At 39.9% G+C, this 22,023-nt stretch overlaps 1 protein-coding gene across 2 annotated transcripts in view; it reads right to left on the bottom strand.

Moving 5' to 3' along the window:
• The window catches only part of TNKS (tankyrase), a 128,929-nt gene that overhangs the window by 5,840 nt on the left and 101,066 nt on the right, over window positions 1-22,023 (bottom strand). The window contains exons 12-26 of one of the 2 annotated variants that reach the window (XM_054633911.2): window positions 20,515-20,686; window positions 19,253-19,332; window positions 18,107-18,252; window positions 16,971-17,136; window positions 14,120-14,339; window positions 13,743-13,852; window positions 11,062-11,250; window positions 9,447-9,720; window positions 8,711-8,793; window positions 6,989-7,109; window positions 6,334-6,431; window positions 4,893-4,967; window positions 3,560-3,665; window positions 2,495-2,681; window positions 1,574-1,730 (exon numbers count right to left, since the gene is read on the bottom strand). In XM_054633911.2, coding sequence (XP_054489886.1) covers window positions 1,574-1,730; window positions 2,495-2,681; window positions 3,560-3,665; window positions 4,893-4,967; window positions 6,334-6,431; window positions 6,989-7,109; window positions 8,711-8,793; window positions 9,447-9,720; window positions 11,062-11,250; window positions 13,743-13,852; window positions 14,120-14,339; window positions 16,971-17,136; window positions 18,107-18,252; window positions 19,253-19,332; window positions 20,515-20,686 — 2,184 coding nt within the window. The remainder of the gene's footprint in view (window positions 1-1,573; window positions 1,731-2,494; window positions 2,682-3,559; window positions 3,666-4,892; window positions 4,968-6,333; window positions 6,432-6,988; window positions 7,110-8,710; window positions 8,794-9,446; window positions 9,721-11,061; window positions 11,251-13,742; window positions 13,853-14,119; window positions 14,340-16,970; window positions 17,137-18,106; window positions 18,253-19,252; window positions 19,333-20,514; window positions 20,687-22,023) is intronic. The other variant, XM_054633912.2, reaches the window with a different exon arrangement.

Genomic DNA, 22,023 nt, shown 5'->3' with positions numbered 1-22,023 from the left:
TCTGTCCATCTATCCAGTGTTTCCTGGAGACAGCTGGTAGCCAGTTCAGTCCCAGAACAAAGTTAGAGTTGATGGAGGGCAGGGCCCCATTCCAAGGAACCTTGACAGATGAGAGGAGACTGGGCCTACAGAAGCCTCATGGAATCAAGCAAGGGCAAAGGAACCCGAGATGAATTCCTTGTAACACTGCAGGATGAGAAGCTACTCAGCTGAAAAGGTGATGGGGTCCTTGGGAGACAGCAAGCTAAAGCAGAATCAGTGGTGTGTCCTGGCAGCAGTAAAGGCTATGAGCATCCTGTGGTAAATTACCAGATATAGCAGCGACTGCTGTTTATTCAGTACTCCCTCCTTGACCACATCTAGAAAACCACACTCAACTTTTAGGTTCTACAAGACAAGAAAGATGCCAACAAGCTGGAGCCCAGTCCAGCAAAGGACCAATAAGATAGTCAGGGGCAGAGAGCACAGGATAAAGAAGATGCTGAGAGAGAGATGGGCTTGTTTGATCAAAAAAGAAGGCTTTGTGAGACCATAATTGTCACTCTATCATAGAAGGCCACCTGACTGGTCAGGCACAATCTGTGCTTACTTAAGCTGTGCTGGCAGTCTTGAATCACCTCCTGGTCTTGCATGTGCCTTCCATGAGGATCTGTTCCATGATCTTCCCAGCTACAGAGGTGAGAGTCACCAATCTGTAGTTCCCTTGTGTCTACTTTTCGCCCCTTTTAAAAAATCCAAGTGATGTCTCTCCCTTTTTCCATTCACTGGGGTCCTTGCCTGACTGCCATGACTTTTCACATATCACAGAACTACAGAATATTCTGAGTTGGAAGGAACCTGCAAGGACACCACCAAGTCCAACTCTTAAGTGAATGACCCATACAGGGATCAAACCCATGATCTCGGTATTATTAGCAGCATGCTCCAACCAACCAAGGTAATCTCAGGGTGTGATGGAGAGTGGCTTGGCAACACCATCAGCCAGCTCTCTCAGGACCTGGGATGTTTGTCATCACAAATTTTTGGTTATTCAGTTTGATCATGTGATCTGGGAGCCACCCATGGTAGTAAGCAAAACACTTCTATGGAGTCAAGGTCTAGCTGAGTTCTTCAGATTAAGAATCAACTTTTGAAGACTCCTGTGCTACTCCAGCTGCCATTTAAGAATAGTCTCTGTCACTGCTGGGAACCTACAGGTAAAAAGCCCAGGATACTCAACATGTACTGGAGCCCCAAAAATGCACATGACTTGATGCTGCAGTAGTGCCACTAAAAAGCAATAGGAGTAAGACAGCTTGCTGAGAGAAGCTACAATTCTTAATAGACTCCATCAGAGCTGCACAGGGGAAATTACACAATTCTGCAAGGCATAAATCAGAGCAGATCAGTGGATAGGAGTAGCATTTGCTGTCTAGATACAGTTCACTGCTTATTTCCCCATTTCAATGAAAGAAAACCCAACAACGGAAATCAGCAGCATTATCACAGCATGTTTGTTCTGGAAAGCAGGCACAGCCCATCTCCAGCTCAGGCTCTGTCCTTGCATAAAGGCAGTCCCAGCTAAGCCACCTACCTGCTCTCCTCTGTAGATGACATACTCAGCGTATGCAAGTCCATTCACGCTTGGCCTGCCGATAACAGAGTGGTGCCCGGGAGGGGCGTGAGCCATTTTCATTGTGCTGAACTGAAGAAAGGATTTGCCAAGGGTCACTCTACAGAAGAGCATTTGTCTAAAATGAAAAAAGAGAGTATAATTTTCAAATATCTTACTAGGAGTTGTATGCTTCCAGAAGGACTTCAGTCTTTTGAGTTTATTTCATTACAATTAATTTCTCACAGCTTTTTAGAGAAACACTTAAAGAACCCAGTTCTAAGACTGTATAAAACCTGTCACAAAAATCTTTCATGACACTCAGAAGGGAAAACACACAGTTTGTTTAGTCCTCACATGGAAGCCTGTTCTAGTTCATTTCATATAAAGCTGTTGAAAGAAGCTGAAACTCTCTGTGATCCTACCAGCAGGGAATGGACAAGTGTCAAAGTGTGAGAAACACACTGATCTACTCCAGGACAAAACAAAGCTGCAATTAAGTCCTGTTCTGAAATTATCTACCTCCAATATTATCTGATCCACAGTACCACACTGTACTGCTGACCACCACTTTGCACTGCAGTTTTGTCCTGAGAGTGCCTGGAGTTTAATTGCTATTTTCCCCTGACTCTTCATTTTAAAACTTGCTGTTTCAAGCCTCTTTCCTGAGCCACTGCTCACTTTGATTTATACTCACTGCATGCTTAGATGTAATTTTTGACCTTCCTGTGGGACTTGCTGCATTTATACTCGTTTTGTTCAACCTTGACAAACGGAAAACTGCATTTTTCCTGCCATGACCAAGCTCAAGTGGCCATTCCTTGCCTGCATATCACCCTGTGCCAGGATCATAAAAACCAGGACAAGCAGAATTATGTGTGGGGAACTCTGCTGGATTCCTACCTGTGGCAGATGTAACAGGACCTGTCTTTGTGTGTGGGACAGCCAGTTCCTCCTCCTATTCCGTACACATATTGGTTGCTTTTTGAGGAGTTCTCAGCAAAGTAAATTCCAGCTCCAAACATTCCTCCAATGTATGCATGCCTTTCATCAAATCCTTTGTGAATGATAGCATTAATAAAAGGAGACCCTAGAACAGTGACACAAAAAGACACATACTTGTTAAGTTGTATAGTAATCCAGGACTCAATGTCAAGAGGCGTTGATCTGCCTCAAATAGACCATTAAATAGCAGAAAGTGTGCTCAGTCAGCTGCAAGGGGGCGATACCCAGCAGGATGCAGTGATGTGTGGGATTTATCATTATATACCAAAATCCCACGTGTGACTCATTTCTTACTCATTTCACAGATCTCATTAAATGGCTTTCCCCCCACTCACATTTCAGTGCAATTTATCTTGTCAATGCACACCCTCTCCAGGAGTCAGCACTGCTTAAGGTGGGGCAAGGTGTCAGGACAATCATACCCAAAACCAATTTCCTATACAGAATCACAGAAGAATCTAGGACAGAAGGACCTTCAGGCAATTGTCATTTGCAGGCATTTCTAGAGAAATCTTGCTGAAACTCGTGGTTGGTTTTGATTGCTTTCCCTGATGCTTGCCTAAAGCACCAGGGTAAAACACTTTTATTGTGTGCTGCTCCCCTCATTTAGAAGACACCATGTCTTTCTCACAGCAATGTAGCATCATCCCAGCAGCTTTACTGGAAATGACTTTACTGGGGAAATGACTAAGATACAGCTTAGCAAAAAACCTTCCTCTATCTTAAGAAACCAAAACATAATAAAAGTATTTCTTATCCAGTGTAGCTTTCTGGATGGCAGTTACCACACAGAGTAACTCCACCACCCCCACACCCCCAATGCACCCCCTGCACTTCTAGTGTAGAAACACAATTACTTGCATAGGATGGTGACACAGCAACAATAACATTGCCTGTGGGTCTTTGCAAGGTTTGGGTTTTTTGTTAAATACCAATACATACAAAGAGACATTACTTCCTTACCATGAAACAGCATGCGCTCGTTGTGATGATTGTGATTCTCCTCTGAGACCTCCTTCTGCCTGTGACAGAATCTCTCCCGCAACTTCTTGTTCACTACCTTCTGAATCTGCAGTAGAACAACAGATCCAACCATGCTGTTACCATAATATTTCAATCTCTCAAATGTATTTGTATTGCAATTGAAATGAAATCTAGTTTCACAGAGTTCACACTAATTTGACAGGGAAACTGACAGAACACACACGAATGCTGTGAAGAAACCCCATGGCTGTTCTGCACGCAAAGCTGAAGTCTCTCCAACAACTCCATAGCCCACACCTACAAATAGTTGAAACTACTGTGAAACTGCAGTCTAAGTCCTCAGGTTTAAGGACACCTTTCAGGCTTCTCACAGAGCCTTCAATACCACAAAGAACTACAAACTGAAACTCCTTCCTGCTCTGCTTTGAGCTCTGTTGACTGATCTTGTCTAGCTCTTTGAAACTTGCTATCTAGTTTAGATTTATTTTTTATGAAAAGAACCAACTTTTGGTTCTTTTAATAAAAAATAATGAGATGCGCTGTTTAATCTATCCATATAATTTCAGCCACATGCTCTTAATACCACTGAGGTTTCTGTAAAGGACTTCACCATTGATTGGGAGTAGGATGGAAGAAGAGTTTACTTCAGGACACATGATCTATTGGATCAAGTTGCAAAGGTTCTGCACAGGCTTACTTCTCAAAGAGATAGGCAGCAGGTTTGCTGAAGCTCAGAAACCAAGTTCTGTTCTGATTCCCTCTATTTCCTTCTCCCCAGAAAAAGAAACCAGAAAGTGTACCTTCCCTCAGAAAGACAACACTATTTTCTAGAATACCATGGCTTGGAAAATGCATTTTTCTAGTTGGCAAGGGCAAAGGAGGTGGTGTCAAGCTGGAAGGTTGCACAGGGAGATCGAAACTTCTTATTAGAAATCATGATCATCCTTTCATATACTCATACCCCAAATCCCCTTTAAAATGGCAAGAAAAGACTACAGTGAGAAAAGAGATAAATCTGTGTTGCAAGGGTCAAACACAGAAGTTATAGGCCTCTGAAATTCAGTCAGGTTCTTCACCACCTCTGTCTTCAACATCAGTCCTTCAGACTCCTTTAGGAGCCCAAGTGGACACCTCTCCCTCATTCCCTGTGCAGAGCATGCATTCATTTTAGCATTTGCATTAACTCTGTTTCTGAGTACCATTTCAACAAAAAGCCTTAAATATAAAAGGGCAAACCATCAAACTGATTCTGCCTGCTGGTATAAATACTAACACACTTTACCACAGAAAACTGAAAGCTTTTGAAACTTACCCTGATGACATTGTATCTGTTGAAGATCCCGCCAGCATTTCCACCATCCCGATGCTCCCGGATTGTACTTTGCATCTACATAAAAACCCAAAACTGAATGTTCAGCACATAAACCTTCCCAGCAAGGCAAAGGATCCATGCAATGTCTCAGTATATCACTGGCAACAACAGACAGTCTTGATGGAAAATTAATTAAAAAGTGTAAAAAAACCCCCCCAAAAAACCCCCCAAAACCCACTCTATTTTAAATTGAGGTATACCCTAATTTCTCAAGCACCCAATGATGCAATTATCCAATCTTGTAATAAAAATCCACGTAAGAAAAATAGAATAATGGTACTTGCTATCAAAATGATATACAACTAGAAAACCATCTTTAAATTAGAAAAAAGCAATATTTGAGAATTAATATACAAAAAGATCACTTCATAGTAATAGCAAATGTGATTTTAATGAGTTTAGTTTGCATTTCTTAGTATTACGGAAATACCTGCACTGTAAATTCTCCTATGTCATTAGAAGAGCATCTCTGATTTCCTCAAAAATAGTTTCATTGTGTCTATTAGAGAAGTATTTATAGCTACAGCAACAATATTTTGTAATAGTTCAAATAAATATTCAAATTTACTATGACAGACAAGTGACCCTTTCCTTCAGAAGAGTTTATAAAAAGATGTGGAAAAACTCCAGTTTATGAAGTTACTAATAAAAAATATGCCCATCTAAGCTGGCAGCAATCCTGATTTTCTAGACTTTTTAAAATTACTCCAAACACTTCTGTGCTATAGTGTAGGGACATGACACAAATAGCAAATGCACAGTAAAATGGAGTTTCTACCAAACACAACACTTCAGGAAGTCTCTTTTCTGTTATGATTTTTGCTTTCAAAATGGTATGTGTCTGTAGTTTACTTAAATAAAAGAGCATGTGTGTGTGTGGGAGGCAAAATTACAGTCAATTCTCAATTGTCCAAGAGCTGTTTATCTGGGTTACAGATTAACTAAGCCACTGAGACAAGAGAAAACAAGCTGGTTCACAGAAAATGCTTAGAGAATCACAAGGCCTTGATGCCTTGGTTTCACACACAGCTTTTAATTCTCACAGGTCCACCCATCTACAGAGAGCTGTGCAAACCCTCCCTATGAGACAATATCCAAGACAAGATCCAAAACACAACAACAAAATAAAACTGGAATAACACTAAGTGAGCAGAGACCACTTATTAAAAAAATTGGCAGGACATGGCAAAATAATTTCTATCATTGTTCTATATGAAAGGACAAATAAAGAACCTGAAACTTCCTATCAGCACTATGCAATTCATACATCAAAGCCTGTTTTAGCACTTTCAGCACGTATTGCACACTTTAGCTCTGACAGGTTATCAGTGGAAAGAAAAATATACAGCCCCTGAAGCATTAAGAATGGGACTTAGATTACCTCCTCTTCTACAGATTGATACTCCTTATCATCAGGAGCAAGGTCAAGGAGAATGGTCCCCTGACTCACACAGTGGAAAGTCAAATAAGGATTGGTACCTGCAAAGAGAAGGAATGAAAAGGAGCAAAAATCAACAGGAAAAACCAATACCAGCTCTATTTGTATCCATCATCATCATTGTTCTTAAACAACCCCAGTACAGAAAAAGCAAAATAAACACAAGGCATAAGCACAACCTCAAAAAAAAAATGCATGTGGGATATAATTGCCCTCTTTCCATAGAAATGTGGGGCAGCTAAAACCCTATCAGGCCTATCCTTCAGGATATAACTGGCCTGGGGGTAGGTATGGAGGGCAAATCATATCCAAAAGCTCCTCTCTGGGTGAAACAGGGTCCTGAGAAACGGAAACAGCTTCCAAAGCTGCCTCAGGGGTATCCATTCTCTGAAAAGACAAGTGATCACTTGGTCTGGTATCTCCTTAATATATTCTTTAGCTATCACAACCCACTCAGCCACCATGTCTGCAGCAAACACACTTCTCTGACATCCAGATTCTTTCAAGTCTGGTGACAACGCCTACATTTAGAGAAAGTGACTTATGGGAGCCTGTTGTGTGGTACACTTAGACTAGCCAGTGAAAGTGTCACATTTACCTTGCTGACCTCCTAGAAGTCTCTCCACACCTTTTATTAATTTGTGGCGATGTCCATATGCATTGATCCCAATTTCTTTAAGTTCCTCATGCCCCATGTCAGCCAACACATCCAGGGTTATCTGGAAAGATGAAAGATCACAAAAATCACTTGTCAAACCTGGCCTGACTTTCAAGGCTGGAGACCTATCCCTCCAGAAATGGGAAAGTATTCATGGTGCAACCAAAAGCATAAAGGTAGATAATGTTTTGCTTCACTTCTACTTGCTGCCACCTTCTGGCAAACCTGTCCCTATCACAGGACCATACCCAGCTGCTACAGACTGAAGTTGTGCAAAACTTTCACTTCTCTCACACCAATTAACAAGAGCTGGTTCTTGAAGAAAGTTCTCACAAACATTTTTACTTAGGTAGAAGGGGGATACATTGAAATGCTGGCACAAATATGGGAGTGCTTTTGAAGCATTCAATGTTTCACAGTGTTGTACAATTCATTACTTTCACTACACAAGCAGATATTAATATTCTACAACCTTACTAATAATGAGCCAAGGTGAAAAAGTGTATATGAAGGCAGTGCATGGAAAACCAGCTTAAAAGAATAAGCTTAAAGAAGATGAGCTTGTTTTTTCTACAAAGAAACTTATAAGAAGAGCTAGATGATTTCAAAATGATGAATATATTGAATCCGATTTGCATTGTTAAATCTTATTAGCAGGGAAGCTCTTAACAGGTTAGGAGTCAAGGAAGCAAAAGTAGAACAAGACCAGCTAGGCAACAGGAAGGTGTGAAAATAATAATAAAACCTGAGAAGTGAACAGGTTGGTTTGAGGTTGGTTTCCCTCTGAACAGAAGGAGTTCCAAACTAAAGAGAGGATCTTATGCTTCATGTATGAGAAGGGGAAAAGTTCTATGGTATTTTATCTTTGAACATTTTATAGAAACAGCTGGAACTGTAAACAACACATCACATTTCAAACCTTTGTTTCCTGATTCCTCAATAAAAGATTAGCAGCAGAGGCCAGAGGAAAAAATAATCATCAATTCCAGTCTCTTGAACTTTTACCTTTCACTTCCACATGTACATCCATCTCAGTCATGTAAACAGATCAATTTAACTGCAACATGTTAAATTTAAGAAATGGTACGTAAAAGGAATCTACAAATTCATTAGAGGTACTTCTGCCATAAAACGTAATGAAAGCTTGAGAAATTTACATTAGTTGTACCCTTTTAATATATGCTGAATTACTGATAAATCTGCAGGTTTTAATCCCCTATTTCTCAACTAACCAAACTATCACATGTAGCACTACAGGTGGTGAAAGGCTTGTTTGGCTGTCAAGACTGCTGAAGGACAAACACAGGTGACATTTGAACCTAACTTCGTTATAGTCATCATGTTCAAAGTTCACAAGGTTCAAAATAACTCTCAGAATACAAGCCAAATTGGCAGTCACAGTGTATGTGTAACTGAAAGCTACTTGACACCTGAATCCAACAAGAAAAGATATTTTCATAGGTTTTGCAACTTCACCATATTTGTATCTGGCAATTCATTTGCAGAAAACTGAAAGAAAACTCGAACACACTTCTTTTTCTGGAGATGTGAAGTGTGGGTTTTTTCCTTCCCTTTTTCAATTAGAAAATGAAAATGTCACTCAAATTTATTGCATTAGTTTATCTCCTAAACACAGAAATAGAGATGAGGCTTGCCACTTACCTGTTCTGTCTCAAAGATGTCCCGAAGGTGTTCAAGACCCAGGCTTTTTAGGAACTGGGTAATGTTCATGTCAAGACCAGAAACTGTAAGAGAAGAAACAAGTCTTTACATACTATACATCTGAAGTAACAAAAACCAAACCAACCTCCTTAAAAAAAATAAATCAAGCAATACCATTGATTCTCTAAGAAAAGAATCAGAGTTTGGAATTTTAAATCAATTTGTCTATGTCTGTAATAAACAATCTACTTCCACTGTGTCAAAGCTCTGTGCAAAGCTCATCACCGTTCCCTCTTCAGAATCAACTATTAAAAGCACAAACCATCTGTGACAAATACAGGCTCATACTGCAAAGAGAAGGAAAAGAAGGGTGGGTATATTTTTGCTATGTGACCCCCTTAGATTCTGACCTAAAGCATGGACTCCAGATACTAATCAAAGGGTTTAAAAACCTTGGCAAAATCCCCAGCCATCACAATCAAAACTTCTTCATCAAAATAATTCTCATTGGATTTTGTTTATGAAGTCAATGAACATCAGGGCACCTAATCAGATCTGCATTTGTAGTCAGACCTAATGACTGACAGCAAACACAGATGAACAGTTACAGTGAACAGTTAACAAACACCAGACACTTTAGAAGACTGATTACAGTTCAAACTGCACAGTATTTTCTGGCTAGTCAGAAATGCTTTTCAGATGAACCAAGGTCTATTTTGATACTAAACTACTGTACTTCTGGCAATGTAAAGTTGTCCAGCAGCAAATGCACCTTCTCCTTCCTTCCTGTCAGTTCCTGCAGCTCCATCCCCAGCATTGGATGCCCCTCCCACGGCCAGTTCTGCCAGTGGCCCCGTGAGGTTATCGATGCTGCTGGCAGCACTCAGGCAGGATGGTGTGGAAGCTGGAGAGATCACAGAGGCACTGACAACAGTGGCCTGAGGCTTGAAGCATGTAGGCAAAGCTTCTGGGGGCATTGCATCTATCAGCAGAGCTCGGATATCATCAGCCTGAAAAACAGAAAGAACACCCAATGTGAGCTCCTACTGTCACAAGTCACTGATCTCTGGAAATAACTTTTAATTGCTTTATTTGATTGTTCTGGTCCCCATTAGAAAGAAAACTGCCAGCTTCTGTTACAGGGGAATTCACAGTTGCAAGAACATTTTGATTCACCACTCAAGACATAGGTGAATCAGGTTCTCCCCATTTCTAAAGGTATATAAGAAACTACATCTAATTTTTTTCTGGCAGAATGGCTTTGTAAGTGCTAAAGCCAGAGAGAACAACGCAGCAATTTTACTTGAAATCCTTCAGAACCTAGGACAGGAAATGCCACTTCTGAATTTCTGTCAGGCTCAACTTCAGGTGCACTGGAACAAGGTTTCAGTGGAAAGATTACCACTGCCTTTGCTATAATCACATCTCTTGGGTTAGAATAGAAAAAAAGAAGGACAGGAGCCCAGGAGAAGTATGATCTTAGCTAACAGCTGGATTTAGCCTTTATTGACTTAATTAAACAACACCCTCATCTTCAAGAACTTCCTCCTTAAAAATTCTTGTAGAACATGATTAAGACACTCTTATTTTCCTGCAGAGAAATCAAATAATTTTCATATCCTTCATCACAAAGCATTTTTTCTAGAGCTCAGATTACTCGAGGATATTTCTTGAACTCTCCATAAATAAACCAGTAACCCTAAAAGATACTTGCACTGAGACCAGACACAGCATGCAATTTGGTTGCATTATCTATTCCATCAAGATTGTTTAGGCTGAGGCATACATGTTCATAAAACCTTATTAGGCTTTTAAACCATTTACAAGAAAGTTTACAGAAGCCAGTTTTAGAAAAAGTTTGATAGCCACCTGCAAATTTTAGAGGTAGAATGAATTCTTTGGAATTTTCTTTTGGAGTTAATGTTTTAAAAAGGAACTGAAGTAATATGGAGGCACTGAGCGTAACAATCCACCAAATGTTCCCATTCCTCTAAAGGCCCATCTGGTGTTCCTCCTAGGTTCAAAGAAATAATCACCAACAGTACAGTTTTTTCTGACCATCAGAGACATTTCAGAGAGTTTTATTCCTGGGAATGAGGAGATTGATTCCAGGAGTAAATACTTAAGGAGAAGCAAACCTTAAATCACAAGCCATGCTAAGATTTCAGCCAAAGGAAAATGCCTGGTCCCATGGATAAAAAGCCACAAAGAGGCACCCAGGAGATGCCCTTCTCTCTCCACCTCAGCACAATGGAAGCTGAGGACTGCTGATGCCAGGGAGCCATAGAAATGAATTTAATATGCAGAGTACATCCTTCAGAGCAGCCTGTGGCTGGCTAATATGAACTTACTGTTGCCAGGTCTAGTGGTGTCTGACCCTCTTGGTTCTTCATGGTTGGATCTGCTCCATGAGCTAAGAGCAGAGCACAGAGCTGTGTCCTTCCTTTTTGTGCAGCTTCATGCAAAGGTGTGAATGCCCATTTATCTGTTGCATTTACACATGTATTATATTTGATCAACAGTGCTGCTATGTCCACATGCTGGAAAACACAAGAACATCCTAATCAACATGACACTGGTAAAACATACATTCCTTTTTTTTGTGCTGGAGGTAATGGTGCCTAGAGACTCCTTTGGTTTCTCTTTCCTGTGTCACAGGAGCAGCACACTTCTCCAGAGACCAATTCATACTGCAGCTCCACAGTCATCTGTGTCTGTGCACTAGCAGATCATTCACTAGCACAGAAAAATTGGGATCAGGCACAGAAGCAGATTTCTGTCAAATCACCCCAAGTACATAGCATGAAGTTTGTGCCAGCTGCAGGAGCAGACATGATACTTAACCTTGCTTAAAAAAATTATTTGTGGACAAATTTGAACTGGTGAATTTACTGGGCTGCAACTTTTGTGACACAATACTAGAAACTCTGAAGATCCATGTGTTGTGCTACTGAGCCACCCCTGCGTGTATACAGAAGTCTTTGTTGTACTTTCTTTCTTGCAAGAGACTTTGAACTCATCTGTGGCATCACAGATCTGTTCTATCTTCACTCATACTTTATGAGAGCTGCAATTGATAAAATGTATTATGAGTGTCACAAGGAACAGCTGTTTTACATGGGTTATAAAAGTAATGAACTTATAACCCCATGCTTCCATCAATATACGTCCTTGAAGTCTCCCAAGTAAAAATAAGAGAAAACTGACAAATTAAATTTTTGCCTGCCTCTAACCAGTAGATCCTTCTTGTGCAAGACAGCAAAGAAAAAAAAAGCAGGTAGTCAAAATGAATGGGTGGGAGCACGAAACACTGAAATTGTAAGCAGAGGCACAAAGAATTGCCAATGGATTTCCTTTTTCCCTTCAATGGCAATTAAATGACTCTTTGCAGCTCTCATAAAACAGCTTGGTCTCTGAACAAGTGTGGTTTGAAAATACTGCCAACTTTATTTTTCCTCTCTGCCAAACTCTTAAAGCAATTGCTGTTCCTGTGATTTTTTTTTTTTCTGTCACAGAAAGCCCTATTGAGGGACAAACATCATGAAGTACTGGGTGGGAGAACTGAAGAAATTTTGTGATGAAAAGGCAGAGCTTGTGAATCTTGCCAGCTATGAACTTGTGAAACCATTACTCCTCTCCTCTCTACCTCCCATCACAGAGATCTGAACAGGCTGATGACAGCTCACAGAGAAGTGTGGGATGCCAGGAAAGGTATGAAGCAACTCTTAACTAAATAAGCTGATGGAAAAGCACCAAACACTGCCTTTTTAATGTTTCCTAGAGGAAGCAGGGCAACCAGGTTAGATTGGCATTATGATTTTTAGAAATTATAACCCACTAAAACCAATCTCTGATATTTCTCTATGCCAATAAGAAATGGTTCGGGTTTGTGTAAAATGTGTGTTTTGTTTTCTCATGGCAAAGAAAAGAACACAGTCTTTCCAAGAGAATTTATCTCTAGATCTTAGAAACATCTTGGGAATGAATGCTTAAAGGCAGATGCTGATAAACAATATTACTTGGTATTAAGACTCTGTAACTTAAAAGAATTCTGTGCTGCTTTCTAATCTTTCATCAGGATTTGGGGCCTTTTGCTCTTTGGGACACTGGGATCCCAGAGTGATGTAAAGAACCACTACAAATGGTGTAGACTGAGTTCCATTGATGCTCTTTTTAAAAACAAGGTGAACACTGCCCTTTTTAATTCATTTGCTCTCAAACAAAAGCAATCATGGTTCTGTTAGGGTCACCTGTCCCAGATTTTGCTGTACTTGTACCAGGGCCAGATAAGTAACAGACAAAGCATATTGTGACCATCAAACCCAGTACTTCATCAGCTTCAGATCCTCTCTGACTGTAAGCACAGTGCTAGAAGCTTCTCAAGCACTGTCTCTGTACAATTATTTACAAGAGACTTCTTTCTCACCCAGTCCACAACTAACAACTGCTTATAAGCAATCTATTAGGCATCTGTGCAACTGGGACACAGATGCTTACTCCTATATGGAGGAAAGGGGGCCTGCCTCATCTGAAATGGCTTGAATCTGTCACTGCACCCCCTGCAGCAGATGGCTTGCCCTGGAGAACAACCACATTACAAACACAGTAGTCCTTCAACTCTAGCAATAGATTCCCACCAAACACCAGCTGTAACACACCTCCACTTCCCTGTCTTCATCTGCACACAACCCCCTGGTATTTTTCTCTTCCTTCCATCTAAGTCTTTCAGACACAACTTGAGGTCTTTTCTCTTTTGAATATCACCCCAAACTGTTCAATCCTGTGCATCTGCTTGCCTGCATAAAAGCTACATTGCAGTGATCTTTCCAAACTGCATCATTTAACTGCTACAGCACACCTGAATCTGTGTCCTATTTAATGTGTAGGACTCACAACAGCAATTTAGCCCAACAAATACTTCATCAAAACCTGAACTGTGTTCACAGCAAAACAGCTGCAAAATATCTGGCTTTGGATATGACTTCAAGGAATCCCTTGCTGTTCAACTCATGGCAAGACTGCCTGCACCTACCCCATAGGATGCTGCATTGTGTAGGGGAATTAATCCTCCTTTGTCCTGGGCATTAACGTCAGCACCATGCTCAAGAAGGTATTCAGCTACTTCCAAATTGTTGTAACCAGCTGTGGAAAAAGCACAGGAAAAGAAAGTAGGTATTAGGAGAGCTAAACTAAAGAAAAATATTCAACAGAAAAGCTAAGGCAATTTTTCAACTGCAGTGTTCCTCTTCCCTAGCAATTGTATTACCTCCTGAAATAGGTGCCCTAGTTAACTCTTTGTACAGGACAATTCTCTGTGAAACTCTTCCTATACCAATCCTGATTTTGGCAAATTACATCTGTAGACCTACCACAAACATACAAGCCTTGAAAACCTGGCACGTTACCCACCTGCAAGATGCAATGGGGTTGAATTTCTTCCCTGGGTGTCTCTGCAATTGATATTTTCTTGAGTACACAGCTTCTGCACTCGTGCCAGGCACCCCTTCTTGGCAGCATCTAGCAGGGCAGCATCTCCTCGCAGTAAGTCCTGGATATCTGTGTCCCCTTCTTTCACCAAATCTAAAGGAGTGTTCCCATCTCGATTCTTTTTTGTTGGATCAGCTCCATGCTGCAAAGAGCAAGTGGAATGCTAGTGTCACAGTCATGCACACAGCACTGCACGTGTGTCACTATTCTGCCAAATAAAATGGGATTTTGCAGACCCACCATAATGAAGTAATAATTGTACAGATTAGTAGGCACAAGAAAATAAATTCAGAAGTCTGAGGCCTAAAAGCACTGGTCTGAAACACAGCTGTGTGAATCTCAATTCCACAGGCAAGAATGGCAGCCCTTGGCAAGAGCTGTCCCTGCTCTACTTGCAACTGAACTATGTTCAGGAGCATTTCCTGCATGTAGCTATTTCTTACTGGCACAGCAGCGTGAAAGGAAAGCCAACTGCAAGTGTCTTGCTACCAGTCCTCCCCTTCTCCTGAAAACTGGCAGGAAGCAAGTGGCTGGCAGAGGTATTTCCTGAGCACAACCTTCTGAGCTAGCAAAGCCAGGCTCTGAGTTTTACTAAAGGTCACCCTGATATCGAAAGGCACTTGTTTCAGAAGGGAACCAGCAAAATACTCTTCTCTGCACTTTCCAATAGACAACAGGACCATCTTAAGCAGTGCACAGGTCTTTGGAAGAAGTGGGGTTGGATATCTGCTGGAGTGTATCTGTGCTGGTAAAACATGTAGATCAGGCAGTGATAAGAACACAGTACTGGAGCATCAGGGGATGAGAAGGGAGCACACAACTATGCAGAGCATATGGTGTGAGTCACGTCCATATTCAGGTTTGTGGGAGGACAGCTCCTTCCCTATTCACTCTCAGCAGCAGTGGGACAAAACAAAGATAGATAAAGCAGAGGCAGCTGCTGGTGCTAGAGTTCTCTGGCTGACCTCTTCAGAACAGTCAAACACAGTCCCTGCCAGCAAGTCTACCCTGCCATTTCCCACTGGACTGGGAGAACAGCAATAGGAGAACAGAGAGAATCAACTGCTTTGTATTTGGAAGCAGTACAACTGTGCTCATGGTGCAAAGGATGAAGAGCAAGGGACAGAAAGGAGAGAGTATTGATTACATAGAAGCAGTTTCCATAGCTGTGGTTCTTTTAGGAAGAGAGCATTCTTTGTGGAAAGATTTCTAGACTGCAATAACTTCTCTAAGATATGACCTAAAATCCCTTAATTTAAAACTCATCAAAATTGGAACTATTTAAATAGTTCCAAAATAAATATCTCAACAAAGAGGCAGTGTCTTCTGCGACCCCTTCCAAGGCATAGAAATAAATGAAGGTGGTTATTTCAAAGAAAGGTGATTAAAAAAGACACTGTCTCCAAAATGCCTGTTTATTTTTCTTTCCTCCTTCAAGCAGATCAGGAGAGAAGGAGCACAAGTCAGGAGGGGTCAAGCTCAACATCCACAACTCAGCAGAACTGACAACACTGCCAGCTGGCATAAGAGGCACAGCAGGAGAAACCCTGAGTAAACTGCAGTGTGAGCACATATCCACAGACACCCAGAGACTTTACATCTGTGTCACCTTAAGGGCATATTTAGCTCTTATCTTGTGAAAGAGTGATTTAAAAAAACAAATTTCAGCACTTTTCTATTTCCTGTTGGACATCAATTCAGGATCCTCTGAAGACAAAATATGGGTAAATTCCCTGTGGAACGACCAGAAAAGGCCAGAGATCTCCAGTATCTATAATGCAACACTGTGCTTGAGAGATTACAGGTGTTCCTATAGCTTGAGCTAACATCTCTATCAGGGTTTTACTTCCAGGCCACCACCATGCCTACTTCACAGACATCTCTTAATATCCCCTGGTTTCTGCTGTAGATGTGCTTCAAACTATCATTCTTTTCTCTCTGACTGCTTTTTTGGTAATCAAGCGAAATAATTAATGATATAGGAGGGAAATAGTGGGGCTTTGCAGCAGCAAATGAAAAGTGGCTGGGGTAGATCCTCAATATCTTAAGACAATCCATATTCTGACTTTCTCCTATTTTAAATGTTGTGCTTCAGAGGGACATAAGTAGGCAAGGCTGGAAGAGGAAATAGGATTGGCAAGAAATTTGACTCTAGCACTCCCTTTCATCCTCTCAGGGCAGGATCTGACCTTATGTTAAGAAGTTTCACAAACTCATGTTCTCAAAGAAATATCTTTGCATTACCTCATGCTTTTAACTGGTTCTTCCTTTAAGTATCATGAATATTTATGCCACAGTATATTAACATGCATTTCCTCCAGGAGCTTGATAAATTATACATTAACATAACAGTTTTCAATTCCTCTCATACCAAACAGTATTTAGGACCCACCTTCCGCTATGGCTCTGTAACACACTCTTGCATAAGTATTAACAAAATGTACTTAAATGCAGTAACTATTTCAGAAAGGGATGGATAGGACAAGGTAGGGAGTTGCCATTTTCACATTAATTCAGCTGGTTTTTCCAGTTTCGGAGTCTTGTCCTACTTGGCTAACAGTATTAATACACATGCTAGAAACAGTACTTGTAAAGATGATTCTTCTTAAGTCAATGATATTACACAAGAAACCATATGACCATTGCAAGATAAAAACTGATTCAAAGATATCACAAAGAATTCACTGAATGCAATTAACTTTGCATTAATTAATCTTCAGAAAAAATAAATGTATATGCATTTAAGGACACATCTGAGATCTCCAGCACATACTTTTAAAAGCAGTTTGCAGATTTCATATTTTCCTTTTGCTGCTGCTTCATGTAGAGGAGTGAATTTCCACAGGTCTGCCACGTTGACAGAAGCACCGTGCCTCACCAGGAGTTCAGCCACTTCGTAGTGTCCGTAAGAACAGGCATTGTGCAGGGGTACCAAGCCACTAATCAAAGAGAAAGCATTAACAGCTACAGAATAAAATCTTATATGCAATCAGTAGATAAAACTCCCACTTTTACCAGACATTATTTTTTTTCAGTTTTTCAGTTTTCATGGTTTTATTTCTCTATTTAAAAATCAATTAAAACTTAATTATCCTCCTTCAGTTCTCATCCACAAGACTTTTAAATACTTAGCAAGCCCCAATGTTACAGCTTCCACAAGCAACTTCGATGCTGTTAATAACAGACAAAAACTAAACTGCAAGGCTCACAGTTGTTCTAAGTTTGGATATTTGAGTGTAAATTTCAAGAAAGACATAACACCATATAATGTGTTTGAAGTGCAGTTATTAGTAAGTACTGCACATATGATAGATACAGAAAGATACTCAAACACTTCTTCCAGGGTAAGCCTGAAAGTACAGTATTGGAAATTTATTATCCCCCACCCTGAACTAATATATGGAGTAAAAGAGTGAATATAACCATGCTGCTTCAAAACTAATGCAAAAAAAAAGGTAGATTTTTAATATAATTTAACTGAATATTAACTGTAAAAATAATTAACTTAATAATAAAAGTTAACATAATTAGAAAAATGCCCAGAGATAACCCTGGTATTTTACCTCATTTTATTCAAAACTTACTTTAGATCATCTAAAAATATCACCAAGTTAAGGCTGCTTTTAAGCAAAAACAAAGTCTCCAAAATGGGCAAAAAGGGGAAGAGAAGGATCATGTATTACAGTGCCAGGTATGTACTTGATATTGGCTTTTCCAGAAAGCAAAGTATGCTGTAATGGTCTATAAACCTCCCTAGAGCACAGGAACAATGCTCAACAAGGAGGAAAGAGAAAAATTTTCAAGAGAAAAACACCATGGTCACTGAAATTTGAAGCAAAATGAATATATAAGGGATATAAGCCTCACACCAATAGAGAACAGCAGAACATATCAAGGAATGAAATGTACCCTTTATCTTTGGCATGCACATCTGCTCCATGGTGCAGGAGATACTCCACCACTGACACCCGGTTATATCCTGCAGCAAAGTGCAGTGGTGTTGAATGACGGCCTTCCAGATCTCTGCAATTCACATTCTGAGGGCTGCAAAGTTGCTGTGGAGACAAAAGAACACAAAGTCGAGTACAGAACTAAAACTAACAAATAAGGAACTCCCCAAAACCAAACAGCAACAACAAAACATGAAACAAACAAACTCAAAAGCAAATACCTAAACTATCACCTTCAAAGACCCCAACACAAAATCTGATCCATTTATATTATACAAATTTTTTGAAGTATCAGGAAATTTCTTTCCACTTATGCAAAGTTTAAAAAATAGCAGTTCTAAATTTAGAGCTGAATGTACCTCTATAACAAATAAGACTTAAATGATGGAAGCAGTGTTAAGATGTTCCTAATGTAGGAGAAAGGGTGAACCTCTACATCACTAAGTACCAGGTTCAAGGCCATGTAACTTTCTCCAGATATATTACCATTTCTGGTCTATACTGCCTTCAGAAAATTAGAAACATTTAGCTTGGCAGTCAAAGGAGCTGCTGGTACACAAAATTGCTGCTGTTTGAATATTAATGTATATTATGTTGAAGTTCATGGGTGGGAGAGTATGCACAAGAGTCCATCTTCAGGCTGTTTTGTCCACAGACCAAGCATCAAAAACAAGATCAAACCTTCCTGTGATGGTGGGATTCCACAGCCTGACCCTTCACCTTCAGATTAAGGATGGTTTATAATATTAAGTTGCTACCTGTTAACAGTATTTGCTTGCCATCTGATTGAATCATGCACCTGAGGGCTTGTTTCTACTAAACTGTGATTCTGAGAATCACAGAGTCTGCTTCAAAGAATTATGGCTACATCTGAGTCCATCAAAGATATGAATGTGTGAAGGACTGGCAGAATAAACAAGCAGAAACCCAAGAAAAACACACCTCAGTACATCTTAATGTACTACCTTCTAGAAGGAAAAAAAAAAAAAAAAAGAAAGATCCATGACTTCCCATTTTTTATGATTTACCATCCATTGAGCACTGTTTCCACAAGCCTTGTACAGCAATGCCAAGTAGAAAACTCCCATGAACTGTGCAAACCTACCTTCACAGTTTCCAAGTCTCCAGCTTTGGACGCCTCTAACAACCGATAATCCACGTCGGATGTGCGCACCGGTGTACTTTCTACAAAGGGAAAAGATGCTTTAGGATTACTTAGGATACATAAGTGGTATTAACTTGTGCTCAACATATTTTCCACAGCTGGGGGGTGAAGCTGGTCTGTTGTTACTTTTGAAAATGCAGCTGGGATTGTGATGTTCAAGTTCATATTGCCAACATGTCTGAATAAGGCACTTCAGTTTTAGAGCAAATCAGTCAGATTTTGACTCTAAAGCTGACATGACTCTGCCAACATTCTTCTCTCTCAATCCACATACATACATTCACGTGCACATTTTAACAGGTAACACTACCCAGGTAACCAGCTACATCTCAGGAGTGGGTATGCTCCAAAACAGTCCTTTGCACTGCTGTAAAATGCTTTTTCCTTGTTTTGTCCTGTTTTAAGGCAATATTGTAGAAAACACTGGAGGAAATGTAGTTTCTAGCTACATGTCTTCTCATCTATCTGGATATCTGCCTTTGTTTGACTACCTCCACATCTCACTGTAACGTGAGTTACTTGCTCTTTACTAGCTATTGATGCAATTATTCTTCTCTGTACTTGCAAAAATTCAAATGTAACGTGGGTAAGAGGATGCAAACCCTTAAGCACTTATATGAAAAATAGTGCCACCCTTTTCAAACATCTATTCATCATTTTAATAGAAGATATGGACAAATTGTTACCTAAGCACTATCTAGAGCACTTTCACAGTAAAATCTTTCTCTACTGGACAAGCAAGAGATTTGAAGTTCAAACTGTTTAGCAACTATCAGGGTTTTTCTGCCAGTAACACTCTGCTTGTGACTGCTGAAGTAGGGAGTACCTAACAGGTTGGCTGATGCAGGGAAAAAGGTTTCTTACATGCTCAGCAATATTCCAGTTGCCTTGGAATTTGCTACCAAAAGAATCTCAAAACCCCCTACATGTGCTTTCCTACAACCTTCTTGTACAGCCAGCCTATTCTAGATCTACAAGATGGTTATCTTCTCCATTTGCTCAAAATCACTGAACTGAGCAGAGCTATTTACTTGATTTTCTGACAAGTGGCACACAATACATACTGTAGTTGTGTGCACTTGATGGCAGAAAGGAGAGATGAAAAAACTACTTCAAGTCTCATGCACTGAGAAAGAAACAAGATTCAAAGCTGTAAAGGGAGAAGCTGAAGTTCAAATACACAAGCCTTTACTTTTACCCACCACTCAAGATCTGTTGCACTGCTTCATTTCCCATCTGTGCTGCTGTGAAGCCTTGCAAAGAGATGATGGAGGGATCAGAGCCGTAACTCAGCAACAACCGGCAGGTTTGCAAGTGCCCTGCTAAGGCAGCCCTGTGCAACGCTGTCTGACCAAGTGTGTCCAGTGCATTCATCTGAAAAAGCAGCAACAATAGAAAATAAAACATTCTTGTAATTAAAAGGCTGCACCTGTCCCTGTCCTTAGTAAGAAGAGCAGTAAGAAGAATTTTTCAGCATAAAAATTTACTTATGAATTCTTCTGCACTGCAATTAAACAAAACTAAATTAAAAACAGGCAAACACTCCAAAGGAAAAACAATTTACCACAAATGTTTTTCTGTCTTTTAACACAGATTATTTGTTTGCATGGCTAACAAACAATAGAGGATCCCCAGAACCATACTTTAAATAGGATCAAGCTTTTGTGAAATTTGATGAAGACCAAACTCGTGCAAGAAAAGAAACACTATCACAGTATGAGAAAGAGGTAACTTGACATAAATTGTTACAAAACAATTCAAGGATCTTACAGCTTTAAGGAAATTTCCATCTGTTATTGTCAGAAGAAGAATAACTCAACATTACCCAGTACCAAGAACTAATGCAAAACAAAGATGTCAAATGAAGAACTCTATGAAGGCGTGGGGGGAGAGGAGTTGGATAAAAACATTTCCTCCTCACTTTTTGTGCCTTTACATCAATGTTAAGTATAACTGAATATAATTCTTCTCAATACAAGGCTGTATAAACAGGAAAAATGGAGTATAATTTTCAAAGAGTATGATATAATGGAAACACATCCATCTGTCAAGATATAACAGAGCAGCTAAATAACTAGAAGCATCTCTCCCAGTGTGCTATCAAAAAAAGGAAGAGAATAATAGAGAGCTTTAAAAAGCAGAAAAACACCCCCATGAAAATAACCTTTCAAGAAGATACTCTGTACCTAGCAGCGATTCATCACAAATTTAAATGCAAATGCCCAGCAGCTTTTTTACCACTTTATGAAATACAGAACTACTCTATAGTCTCTGCAAGCAACTCAGAACCTGTTATCTGTTTCCAAGCCTACAGATTGCAGGCTGTGAACTGCATGCATAATAAACTTTGTTACTGTGTAAAATCCACCTTTTTACCATCTCAAAATCTTTGTGGTGACAGCAAACAAAGGTTTTGCTTGTTATTTCTTACCTAAAATGCAGTATGCAAACCCTGCTAGCCTTCATGAAACCAGTGAAAAAGCATTTTGGTTAATATACTTATTTTATAACTAAACAGAATTTAACTAAAACTAAATTAAATTAACTATGTAAAGATCTACTACCAGATAGGGTAAAAAAGTAAAATACCTGCAATACTGCAATATCAAGTCACAAAAAAGAACAAAGAACAACCAAATAAATGAAGAAGAGTGTAATTTGATATTGTCTGAAATTATTTACAGACTGACAGGGTAGGAATTTCTCAGATC

Source organism: Agelaius phoeniceus, chromosome 4, assembly GCF_051311805.1.
Source record: "Agelaius phoeniceus isolate bAgePho1 chromosome 4, bAgePho1.hap1, whole genome shotgun sequence".
In the NCBI taxonomy this organism is placed as follows: domain Eukaryota; kingdom Metazoa; phylum Chordata; class Aves; order Passeriformes; family Icteridae; genus Agelaius; species Agelaius phoeniceus.
The sequence above is the reverse complement of the archived record's forward strand: the minus strand, read 5'-3'. Positions and strand labels throughout refer to the sequence as shown.